Below are 12,846 nucleotides of genomic sequence, written 5' to 3'. Positions count from 1 at the left end.
AAGTTGGATGTGCAACAAAACATAAAACAGAAATTTCAGGCCACATCTGAAGTGGCAGAAACAAACAAAACAAGAAAAAAAGGGGGGGTAACAAGTACATTTGTTTGTGGACTCTAGATAAAAACATTTTACAGTGACAAAATATACCACTTATAGGGTGCAAAACATTGCCAAGTACACAAAATATACATACACGATATACTAGGAAGATGACACTAGAAACCATTACACAAGAATTAGCATGGCAAGTCACACGAAAAAAAATTATGGTTCAGTGATGGTTAACAGGGAATTTTGAAAGGCTTCTGCAGTGGACACGGCAGCACCGCCGTGACGATGTCGCCTTACGTGCCTCTACTTGTGCAGGTTTTGGCGTGGTTCTTCGCGGACGCAGCAGCGGCCCATGTTATCGCTGGACAACACTACCAATGGACCCCGATAAAGAATGCGCACCAGCCCTCGAAGGAACTCAACTACTGCGCAACTAGATCATCGCCAGTGGCGTCAACGATGCTGTGCCACGTGGACTTTGTCGACTGCGCACCCCGGTGGAGCACGATGACGTCCTCCGCCTCCCCGATAGCAAGCTGCCCGGAGCATATAAAAACAAGGGCTATGGTCTCGACCTTCAGTGGACACGGCAGCACCGCCGTGACGATGTAGCCTTACGTGCCTCTACTTGTGCAGGTTTTGGCGTGGTTCTTCGCGGACGCAGCAGTGGCCCATGTTATCGCTGGACAACACTACCAATGGACCCCGATAAAGAATGCGCACCAGCCCTCAAAGGAACTCAACTACTGCGCAACTAGATCATCGCCAGTGGCGTCAACGATGCTGTGCCACGTGGACTTTGTCGACTGCGCACCCCCGTGGAGCACGATGACGTCCTCCGCCTCCCCGATAGCAAGCTGCCCGGAGCATATAAAAACAAGGGCCATGCTCTCGACCTTCAGTGGACACGGCAGCACCGCCGTGACGATGTCGCCTTACGTGCCTCTACTTGTGCAGGTTGGTGATCGAAAGTATGGTTTTCGTAGTAACTGTACCTGCCTGATTGTGCTGCCGAGTCCACACACTGTTCTTGGTTGCTTAAATGACTGTGTTTCAGTTGTAAGCCTGTTACTGAAGTTGTCCGGTGACGTAGAGGAAAATCCTGGGCCCGAGGTTGAAAAAATGCTGGAGGAAATATTAAGTAACCAGAGTAAACTACTAGCAAAAGTTAATGAAATTCAGGCCAAGCAGACATCTACGGATGCCAGCATTTCCGACATGCATGTTAGGCTCCAGACTATTGAAAAACAACTTGAAGGGTTGGGTGAAACACAGAACCGGCTTACTATGATAGAATCAAGTGTTGGTCGCCATGACAGTGAATTGACGGCTCTTGCCAGGCAGATCGATGACTTAGATAATCGTTCTAGACGCAACAACCTTATTGTACGCGGAGTGGAAGAAGAAGAATCTGAGGATGAGGCAGTACTCTTAAGTAAGGTGAATGACGATATCTTTGACAAGTTACTTGGCTCAAAGTGTAGATCCATTGAGAGAATTCACCGTCTAGGAAAGAAAATACCTGAAAGAAGCCATCCGGTCATCTTGAAAGTAGGAGACTTCAGGGACAAAACCAAAATACTGAAAAACTGCCGCAAGCTCAAGGGGACACAATTCAATATCGGCGAAGATTACTCTAAACGAGTAGTTGAAATCAGAAAACAACTATGGATTTCATCAGCGGATGAAAGAGCAAAGGGAGCAAAGGTTAAACTAATCATCGATAAACTGAAAGTAAACAACGTTCTCTATGGCTGGAATGAGGCTACCAACGAGCGATTAAAGTATTCTAGCCCAGGTCTCACCAGCTCTGACTGACGCAAATCGAGACCAACAGCATCTGTTAAGGTTATTAATGTAAACGCCAGAAGTTTGCTGAATAAAGCTGATGCAGTTGAAGCCGCAATCCTGGAGCATGAACCGGATATAATGGTCGTAACAGAGACTTGGTTACATACGGATGTAGCAGATTTCGAAGTAACACCTACAGGTTACATAATTGTTAGAAAAGACCGGCAAGGAAGAGGCGGTGGTGTTGCGTTTCTTATTAAGGACAACATTAGGTTTTCAGTGTTGGATGATAATTGTGACATAGAAATGTTGTGGATTAGGTGTGGGTTCAGCGAGCAAACTGTGTATATTGGAGGGATTTATAGAGCGCCGAATTCCTCTCCGGATATAATCGCAAAGCTAAGAAATTTTATGGATTCTAATTTTAGCCTCCAAGATAACGTATTATTATTAGGGGACTTCAATCTTCCGGATATTAATTGGCTATCCCAGTCTCCTGGATCGGAACAGGTTGCAAGTGCTGAGCACCTACTGGAGTTGGCATTCTGCTACGGGCTAACGCAAAGTGCCACTGAATTTACTCGGATAGGGACTACAAGGTCATCTATCCTTGATTTGGTTTTTGTGTCCCCAAAGCTGTTGCCGTTACTCAGCCGTTGTGAAGTTGTAGAAGGCCTGTCCGACCACAGAATGGTAGCAACGCACCTAGCATTGTCCCCAGACACCTTGGGTAAACCCACACTTAGCACTGTATCGAATTTTATGGCGGCTGAGATGTGTCTATTTTGGTTTATCTTGAAAGGTCCTTTGATGAATTTCAGGTCCTTTACAACACTGACTGCAGCACTGATAGGCTATGGCATTTCTTTTCAATTGTTGTAGGGAAGTGCATAGACAGCTATGTACCCAGGATTAGAAAACGCATTTGTAAAACCAATCCCTGGATTACCAGAGAAATCATTCACACAAAAAGAAAACTAAAACAGAAACAAAAATCTTGTGTAAAAAAATTGTACCCCTGAAGGAACAGCTTGCATTTCTTCAATGAGACAAGAACTGAAACGTCTGATCAAGCAATCCAGGGATCGGTCTTTCAATGTGACATTGACGAAATACTTGAAGGAAGCCCCCTCAAGGTTTTGGCGCTTTATAACTCCCCCAGGAAGCTCCCCGAGGCCACCTGAAATTACTCAACAACGTGTTGATGATTTCAATTCTTTTTTTGCTTCTGTGTTTACTCATGATAATGGCATTTTGCCCGAGTTTTCTACGTCTTCATTGCAGTGGCCGATCGATGATGTGGTAATTAGCGAAGAGGGTGTCCTAATTCTTTTACTTAATATAAATACGAGAAAAACACCCGGCCCTGATGGTATACCAAACGAATTTCTGTACAGATATGCTGAATGGGCGGCTCGCTTCCTTACAAAAATATTTCAGTCGTCCCTGCGCAGTGGCTCTTTCCCACTAGCGTGGAAGCGGGCTAAAATTACCCCTGTTCACAAAAGTGGCTCCTCACGGGACGAGCGCAACTACCGTCCTATTTCGCTTATCAGTACATGTTCAAAGATACTCGAGCACATTGTTAACAAACACCTGATGTCCTATCTTGATACGCACAATCTATTATTTTCGAAGCAGCATGGCTTCCGCCGAGGCTTATCTACAACTACACAGTTAATTGAATTTGTTCATGATCTTCAAAAACAATCAATTTGCGTGGTCAAACTGATGTGGTATATTTGGATTTTGCAAAGGCATTTGATAAAGTGTCGCACTCAAAGCTCCTGTTTAAAATTGACAAAACGTTTCAAAATAATCACTTGACAAAATGGTTTTCATCCTATCTCAGCTGTCGTCAGCAGTTTGTTCAAATAAAAAATAAACAGTCTAGAGCAGTTTCAGTTAATTCCGGAGTTCCCCAGGGGAGCGTGCTGGGTCCCCTTTTATTTTTGTTATATATAAATGACCTACCAAACCGGGTTACGGTCCCGATAAGGTTGTTTTCCGATGACTGTGTTGTTTATAGCAGAATCGAGACTGAGCATGACCAAGTTAATCTAAAGAACAATCTTCAAAGAATAAAGAATTGGTGCGAAAAATGGCAAATGAGTTTGAACACAGAAAAAACAGTCTTTATGACTATAACTAGAAAGAAAGCACCTCTAGATTAACACTACCAGATTGGCAATGCTTTCCTTAAGCGTGTACAAAACTATAAATATCTTGGGTTATGGTTCACGCCCGACCTCCGGTGGAACACTCATATTGATAATGTATGCTCCAGGGCTACCAAGGCACTGTATAGCCTTAGACGTAACCTTTATACCGCCCCATCTGATATAAAGTGTCTTGCTTACAAAACCCTTGTCAGACCTATTATCGAATATTCTAAAATTGTCTGGGACCCTTACACAAAGACAAACTGCAATAAAATAGCAAAAATACAGCGACCTGGTGCGAGATTTATTTTTAATAAATATCGCCGACATCATTCACCTACTGAACTTTGTAAAAAAGCTGGACTGGATAGTCTTGAACTGAGGACGAGGATTGAGCGTCTGAAATTCCTCTACCAGTTAATTCATAATCATTTTAAACTAAACTATTCAGATTACTTCCAGGTCAACACACACGAACACTCCAGACATCGCCATAATATGTACATACCACCCCTAGTCCCACGTAACGATTGCTTTAAGTTTAGTTACTTTCCACGTGCTATTGAAGATTGGAATATGCTGCCAGAGTCTATAATTGGTTGTTCCTCGCTTACATCATTTGAACAGAATCTCAAACGTTTATTTCCTGAATAACAGTGCGTCTGTACTTTTTGTTGGTTGCATGAGACTGCAGTAGTTGTGTTTCAAATCTTCAGCGCGGTGCAAAAGTGCCGCCTCAAATGCGTCATGTGCTGTTCTACGCGTATGTATTGCATTGCATGTGTGTTCCATTTCTTGTTATGCATAACTTCGAGTTGCTGCTCACAATAATACCGAGAAATTATCTCGAGACCTGTACGGTACTTCTTTTTCGCGAATAATTGTTTGTACTTCCACCCTGTAACGGCCCATTTCTGGGCTAACAGTATAAATAAATGAAATGAAATGAAATGAATCCTGAATGCTAACAATAGTATCCTGTAGGGGCGTTCCATTCCTCAGCTGTCCGAATGAAGAAAGATTCAGCCAATGCGGTAGTTCTGGGACGAGGGTAATATACTTGCATAGTGTTGCAACATCAATCACAGAAATAGGGGTGTTGCGTGACGCAAATGCTGGATGGGGATGCGTGATGGAATTTGTGAAATAATACGAGCCGCGCAGTTTTTTGGCTTTCACTAAGAGAAATTAATGCGGCACGCTTCTTCAAGTCTGCTACACTGGTGAACGATGAGTAATTGGGAAAGGTGAATCTGGCAGCGCAGTTTTAGATGGCTTCTAGGTTTTGGATGAAAAAATGCTGGTGTGGGTTCCAAATTGCTGCGGCATATTTTAATTTGGGGCGTATTATTGTGGTGAAAGCTACTATTTTTAAGTGGCTGGGAGCAAACTTCAGGCTTCTTTGGATATAACCTTCAGATCTACTCGCTGTTGAAATGACGTGATTGATCTGGAGGGTCCATGATAGGTCACTTGAGATATGTATTTCAAGGTATTTATACGAGCTAGTCGGTTATAGAAAACTGTTATATAGGGCGTAGTTGTACTTTAACGAATTAGTACGTCTGTGAAAAGACACTGATCTACATTCAGAAATGTTTAAACTCATATGTCACTTGTGGCACCAATTTTGAACGGCTGTTAGGTGTGCTTGTAAAGCTATTTGATCTTCATGACTAGTGATTTTTGCGTAAATAATGCAATCGTCGACGAATAATCTTATGTTGTTAATAATACAGTGTGGAAGGTTGATGAGGTAAATTCGGAAAAGCAGGGGGCCAAGTACTGTTCCCTGGGGAACACCGGAGAGGACGGGAGAGATTTGAGACCTAGCTCTATTTATGACGACAAACTGTTTTCTGTCAGTGAGAAAGTTATTAATCCAGGACAAGAGGAATGGGTCGAGATTAGGCAAAGAAGGTTTGGTCAAAAGGCGGTGGTGAGGAACTTTATCAAAAGCCTTTTCAAAGTCAAGAAATAAAGCATCAGTTTGGATGTTCCGGTCAAGATTTGTGTGCAAGTCATGGATGAAGGCAGCAAGTTGCGTTTCACACTACAGGCCTTTTCAAAAACAATTTAGGGAAGGGTGAATGAAGTTGTGCTGTTAGAGGCGATTAACGATGTTGGTAAATAAAATGTGCTCCATAGTTTTGGATGGGACACTTGTAAGCGATATGGGCCGGTAGTTATATGGGAATGCTTTGTTGCCATTTTTGTATAGTGGAGTGATTTCACCGAGTTTCCAATCACTTGTCACCTGTCCCTGTGAAAGTGATTCAGAGAAGAGCAGCTGAATTTCTGTGCTAATTATCAATTGTGTGTTCATTAATATTTTGCCATTGATGTTTTCCACTTGCAGATGACAGTTTCATTTTTCTAATTGTGTTATTTATTCTATTTGCAGATATTTCAATAGGTGACATTAGCTCACTTATATAGGCTCAAGGTTCTCTCCGGAGTTCGCAAAAAAGCTATCTTCACGCGTGAAAACAGAACAAAAGGCATTGTTTATGGCATTGGCCGAATCTACGTCACTTAGCGATTTGTTATTAGTACCAAAAGAGTTATCAGCGACATGTTTCATGGGTTTTTTGTTTGCCAGAATTTTTTAGGGTTATTTTTGAGCATGTCTGGTAGTGTTGATCGAAAAAAAATTGCGTTTCGCGTTTTGAATGTTAATTGAGAGGCATCGCACAGAGTCGAAATATTCTTTTCATAGAGACGGTCGATTTTGTTGTTTGGCACGTCTGAACAGGTGTTTTTTCCGGCTCATCAGTTTTTAATCGCGTTATTAAACCAAGGGGCGGATGTTTTGTTTTTAATTTTTATGCTCTGTATACATGCATCAGTTAGTTGATTGAGTTTTTCGACTAATAACTTCCAATTGTTTTCTATGGTGCGCTTGTTCAATCCCTGGTGGTATGAATTGTAAAATTGTTCAAGTTCGGTGTTAATATTTTCATAATTGCCACGACCGTAGAGCTTTATCTGCTTTGGTGTAAGCTTATTTTCTGGAAAAGTAAAACTGAGAGAGGCAAAAATAATTTTGTGATCACTTATTTCTTTAAGGTAATGGAGAGAATGCAGGCTACATGGATCCGACATTAGTATAATGTCTATTATAATAGAGCTGCGTAATGTTTCTCTGGTGGCATGGGTTATAACTTGTGTTAGTTGGTAGTTTTCTAAACAGGCTAGGAAATCGCCGCATTCACCGCTGCGAAGGGAAACATTGTTTGATCATTTTCTGGATGGATAATTGAAGCCCCACAAATTATAAACTTTCTACGGGGATACATTTTGTGTAGTTTGTCGAAGGTGTCGTTAAAGCTGATGTTAAAGTTGGGCTCTGATTTGGCGGAGGGGGGGGGTGGCGGTAACAGACACCTAGTATGACCAGCCCATGGGAACTTTCGCAAGTTACCCAAACAGCTTCCAGTGGACTGGTAATGCTAATAATGAAGTGAAGGGTTGTATGTTTAACAGCGATGAGCACGCCACCACCTCGACCGGATAAACGGTCCTGGCGATGCAATGTGAAATTGATTAGGTATGAAAGAACTTCAGAATCTTTGATGGAAGGTAAAAGCCATGTTTCTGTCAGCATCCCGACGTCACAATCAGATGATTCAATTATGGTACATATTTTGTCGTGTTTCGGCATAATGCTTTTTATGTTTGTGTAGAGAATAGAAAAGGTGACATTATTTGCATGTTTAGAGGGGTGATTCTGGATATGGCGAGAGGGTGAGGTAACTGGCGATGCATTTACTGGGTTGCGAAATTCTTAGCTTCACGCGGAAAAATTCCTTCGATTTCTTTTCGGGTTGCATTATAGTGGCACGATTTTTTCCCGATAACTACCTTCTTGTAACGAAGGTTGAAAGGGTCGCTTTGCTCACATGCAAAGCGTAGAAGCTCTCTTTAGGCAGTGCGGGTAGCGAAACAATAATCCGGAGCTATACTGTACGGCGTATCTTTCAGTTTGAAACCGTTAGATAGGATTGCTTCTTTTATTTTGAACTGGGAGAAGTTAACAATTACCGGGCGTGGTTTTTCCGGTTGACCTTTTGCGATTCTGTGCGCTCTTTTTATATCTTTTGGCACAAGGTTAATTTTGATGTGCTTCTTGCAAATGTTACCAACAAACCCTTCACTGTCTGCCCAAGTTTCTTCTTTTTTGTGTGTGCAATGTGTATAGGCTAAAGCTGTCTCAACTGGCGTCTGACATTGAGCGCTGTCTAGGGAGGCGAGGAGGAATCACAATGGGAGTGGCGGCGGGTGGTGCCGTCTATCGGGGGGTACGCGAGATGGGCACTGCGGTATGGCTGACAACTCATGTGCCACCCCCTGCTTGACGACCAAGTCCAGGGGTCGAGAAGTTCAGCGCTAAAGATGTCTTGCCATGCGTAGGCATAGCTAAGAACATAATGAAATGGCTTGCATTGGCTTGAATGTACATCTGTTGAAGATGGGCTGGCAGGCTGAGAGGTAGATTCACGAACCACAAAGGTCTGTTCGTTTACAAACTTTAACTTAGTGTTCTTGGGTTTGGTGGCCTGAGGCTTGACAATCTTCTTGAAAGGCTTACCATTTTCACTTTGCAGAGATGACTCCCTGTCATCCTTCTAGAGTTTAGCCGGTGTTGAATTAGGTGAAGCAATAGGCAGAGCGGCAGCACTACTTGACATCAGTGCCATCACCTTTGTCTGCTCAGGCTCGTCGGAACTGACTGAGCTTAAAGACTCGTCCCACTTCACAGCAGCTTTCTTGGCTGACGCAGCATTTTAAGCCTTTTGTGTCTACTTTGCGGTTGCTTGCTTCTTGGCAGGAGGCGATTTCGGCGCACTGTCCTCAGGATAGTTGGAAAAGCTGTCCTGTTGCTTCGATTGTTGGGGCTTCATGGTAGCTGCCTTGAGCACAGGCTTCTTACTCAGTGGTGCCACGGCTTTGAAGTATGGGCTGTCGGATGCGTTGGTCTGAGGCTTTGCTCGCTTGCTAGGGGCTCTCGAACGAACAGCTCCCTGTTCTCGTAAAGAAGCTGATGTCTTTCGTTTCAATGTTTCATCTTCGTAAAAATAGGAGTTGAGATCCGAGTCCTTGCTGTGTCGCTCTGGTGCTCTGGGCTTAGCGTTTTGATGTGAGGCGGGCGTTTGGGCGTTTATCTTGGCATTCATGTTGCATTTCGGCATTGCCGAGTTTATCGGCTTTGCCGGCTTGGCCTCTTCATTGGTGAAATATTCACTGAGTGGCACTTTACGAAGGATGAAACATATTTTATGGACCTCGAGGTCCGCTGGTGTGAGGATTCGAGAAAAAACGACAACGACGAAGGTGCGGGACAAGGCACGTGCGATTACGAGTGTGAGGATTCGAGAAAAAACGACAACGACGAAGGTGCGGGTCAAGGCACGTGCGATTGCGAGGCATCTGTGCGCCAATCAGCTGATGACTAGCGGTGGCCCACAGAGGTGGCGTGCCACGATTGGGCCACGTGCGACGATTACGTGGCAGCAGGCTTTGTGGCTGGGGACGAGCCGAAGCAGCGGCAGACGGAAGACAGCGGGCGGAAGCGTCGGACGCAGGCGATCCAGGTTCCGGCCAGGGAACGCGGCCGTCCACGCTGCGGCCGTCCAACCACCAGCTGGGGCGGCATTGCCGGCACGAGTACTGCATCTCGGGGCGTGGCCTGGCCTGCTGTTCTCTTCCTTGCCGAGGGCATCGCAGATCTCGGCGAGGCGTGTCAACCGTCAGCCGTTCGGCACAGCGATGGACGTGGCCTGGCTAATGGTCACGGTTGCGCCGAGCATCGCGTCTCGACGCAAGCTGTTCGCTGGACGGGCTGGCCATTCCCCGCATGGAGCATCGCGTCTCCGATGCGGGCTGACTGCTCCGTAGCCGCACTCATGCCATGAAGTGCCGGCGTCACCGGCGTCGCACATCGACAACAGAACAAGGAACGCGCGGAGAAGAGAGCTCGAAGGTTGAGGCCACGAAGGCAGAGGAAGCGGTGCGCCGCTCGAGAAGACGAGTTCTTGGCAGCGTTCCTGAGCCGGACGTGGGACCCGTACGTGTCGGCCAGGTCGAGCTCCGGTGTGTCTGTTTGAGGTCGAATCCGTCAGCCTGTACAAGGTCCATGGACGGGGCCTGCTGAACGGCTCCTGCCTGGGTGCAGTGGCCGGGAGCAGGTTCGTGGGCGAGGCCTACCGGGTATGGTCCTCGTGAGCCGTGGCCAGATCCTGGACCTCCGGAATTGCGACCCTGACTGCTGGGTTGGCCGCGACGTCCGACTCAAAGGCGCTGCACACGGTAGCGTATCCATGCACCGTCAGCCGTTCCACCCATGCCATCAAATAAATTGTTCATGTTAATCCTTTCTCGTCCGCTATCAACAAACATAGTGACAAACGTCCCTTAATCATTACAGCTGGCTACCTGGCTGTTGTGCAAGAACGAGAGACGGCTCGTCCAAAAGAAACACTCTTTAATGGAACAATAATAATACTAAAAAAAACTGATGGCTCCGAGCCCTCGAGCGAGCGGCAGCTCGTGAGGAGCACTGGTGATAATGACGAATGGCGTCTGCTCTGTGGAGAAGACGAAGGCATGGTCGCTACAATGACGGGAACTGAAAAAATTAAGCACATTCTGAAAGGAATTTACAACGACACTTTTCAAATGCTCTTGGCGAAGAGCCCAACCATGGTTAACGACGTCATTAGCTTGTGCCAAAGCTACAAAGAATCGCGGAAGCAGCGAGTTCTGACAAGACGTCCTCCAGCGCACGATTTGGCATGACTGTCCAGCGTGACTAACGGTCATGACCAAGCGTCGCTAATAGCCGAAATAAAAGCCGTTTTCGGCGATGAAGTCGCACGACAGTTTTCTTTGGTACCTTCACCCTGAATCCTACCACAACTCTGCCATCGTTTCTCCATGGTGTCATTCAAGGAGAGCTCGCACAGGCGCTTGCAGCTGCCTGTGAGCATAATTTTCTAACTGCTTTACTCACTTACGCTGCAGCTGCAGCCATGCCAACTCTCAAGTGCCTGCACCTCCATTCCAGTATCCTGCGAGCTATCCCCCACTTACTGTCTCTTTGAGTGGCACTAACACCTCCAATCCAATGCGCGGCTTTCACAGTCGCCTGATATGTTTGGTATGTTGATACCCCGGACCCGTCGCAAGGTATTGCCGCCGCCGGACGTACATGATCGATGAAAACTGCCGAGAGCCCTTCTTTCTACTTGACTCCAACGCGCGTTACGGTTACTACACTCCAACGCAAGCTCGCTATCAGGATAACCACCGCCCTCGGTTGGGACATCTTCGCTCGCCCTCTCCGCACCGCCGCTCACCTTGTCCTATGCGTTGACAGCCTGTGCCTAACGAACAAAGAAACTAGATGCAGTTTATGAGTCAAGAACTGTGCAAGTTTTGGTTTGCCCAAGTCCTCATTCGTCACCTGTTTATATTAATATTATTTTGCATAGAAACAGTCGCTGCAATCGCTTTTGTAGATACTGGTGCAGCTGTTACTGTTATCCATGCTGGATATTGCCGCTCAGTTCGTAAGGTCATGACGCCTTTCTTCAGATTGTCGTTTTGCACAGCCAGTGCTCAACCTCTTCAACCGATCGTAGTCTGTACAGCCCGTGTGACAATTGAGGACGTTCTGTATACAATATAGTGCATCATTCTTTCATCGTGATCCCATACCATTGTCTTGGTAAGAGACTTTTTGTCGCGTCACAACGCTGTAATCGAGTGTGCTTGGGCTGAGGTTCAATTCTGCGCACTGAATGACCGAGCCTCCGTCGACATCCAGTCTACCTCTAAACTAGTCGTTAATGACAACACCGAAATCCCTCCATGCTCTTTCGCATTCGTACCAGTTTCATGCAGTGCCATATTCGATGACACAGTCTTCTTCACACCATCTCAAATATTAGTTCCCCGAAGAGCCTTCCGCTGCCTTTTGCGTCTCTCGACCTTGTCGAAGGCTCTACCACTATGCCAATATATGATCATCAGTCATCACCTTTATCCCTGTTTTATCACGGATGCCTTGGCCAGGTCGAGACGATCAACTCCACCAGAATTATATTCGTCCTTGATGAGGCGCCTTCCACCACTATCTGTGAAGTGGCTGTCATCTCTGTGCCTGACCCAACATCAGCGGACATATCTGGACCGTTCATTGCTGAAGATTTAACACCTTCGCAGTGTTCTCAGCTCCTCACCAACCATCGAAAGAAAAGTGCTACCGCTTTTTTTCAACATTGCACAAACATCTCTCGGCCGTGCCATAGCAGTCAAGCACCCCACCAACATTGGGTCCCACTCACCGCTGCGACAATGACAATATTGCGTGTCCGCTACAGAATACCGCACCATTGCTAAGCAAGTAGAGTATGCATTCTCCGCAGAAGCGTTATCACAGAGCTCATGGGCGTCTCTGAAGGTCCTGGTCAAACAGAAAGATGATTCCATACGTTTCTGTCTTTATTTCCCGTGATTGAACAAGATCACGCTAATAGATGTCTATCCACTGCCACGCATTGTCGATGCTTTGGACTGTTTAGAGAAGGCTGAGTTTTTCTCCTCGTTATACTTGTGGTCAGGCTAAAGGCAGGTGCTATGGTGGAGGCCACTCGCCTCAAAACCACTTTTTTCATGTCAGACAGCTTATATGGATTCGTCGTCATGTCTTTTCGACATTGCGATGCACCTGCAACGTTCGAATGAATGGTGGACAGCATTCTGCGTGGCCATAAATGAAACATCTGTTTGTGTTACCTCGATGGTGGCATGGTCTTCGCCTCAAACTTCGACACAAACT

At 45.8% G+C, this 12,846-nt stretch overlaps 1 protein-coding gene across 1 annotated transcript; it reads left to right on the top strand.

Moving 5' to 3' along the window:
- The first annotated feature begins 831 nt into the window (after positions 1-831).
- Positions 832-1,869, top strand: LOC142786566 (uncharacterized). The gene has a single exon (XM_075884275.1). The coding sequence runs from the start codon at positions 832-834 to the stop codon at positions 1,867-1,869; it is 1,038 nt and encodes a 345-aa protein (XP_075740390.1).
- The last annotated feature ends 10,977 nt before the right edge of the window (positions 1,870-12,846 follow it).

The sequence above is a fragment of the Rhipicephalus microplus genome, unplaced genomic scaffold (assembly GCF_043290135.1).
Source record: "Rhipicephalus microplus isolate Deutch F79 unplaced genomic scaffold, USDA_Rmic scaffold_26, whole genome shotgun sequence".
Lineage (NCBI taxonomy): Eukaryota > Metazoa > Arthropoda > Arachnida > Ixodida > Ixodidae > Rhipicephalus > Rhipicephalus microplus.
The sequence above is the reverse complement of the archived record's forward strand: the minus strand, read 5'-3'. Positions and strand labels throughout refer to the sequence as shown.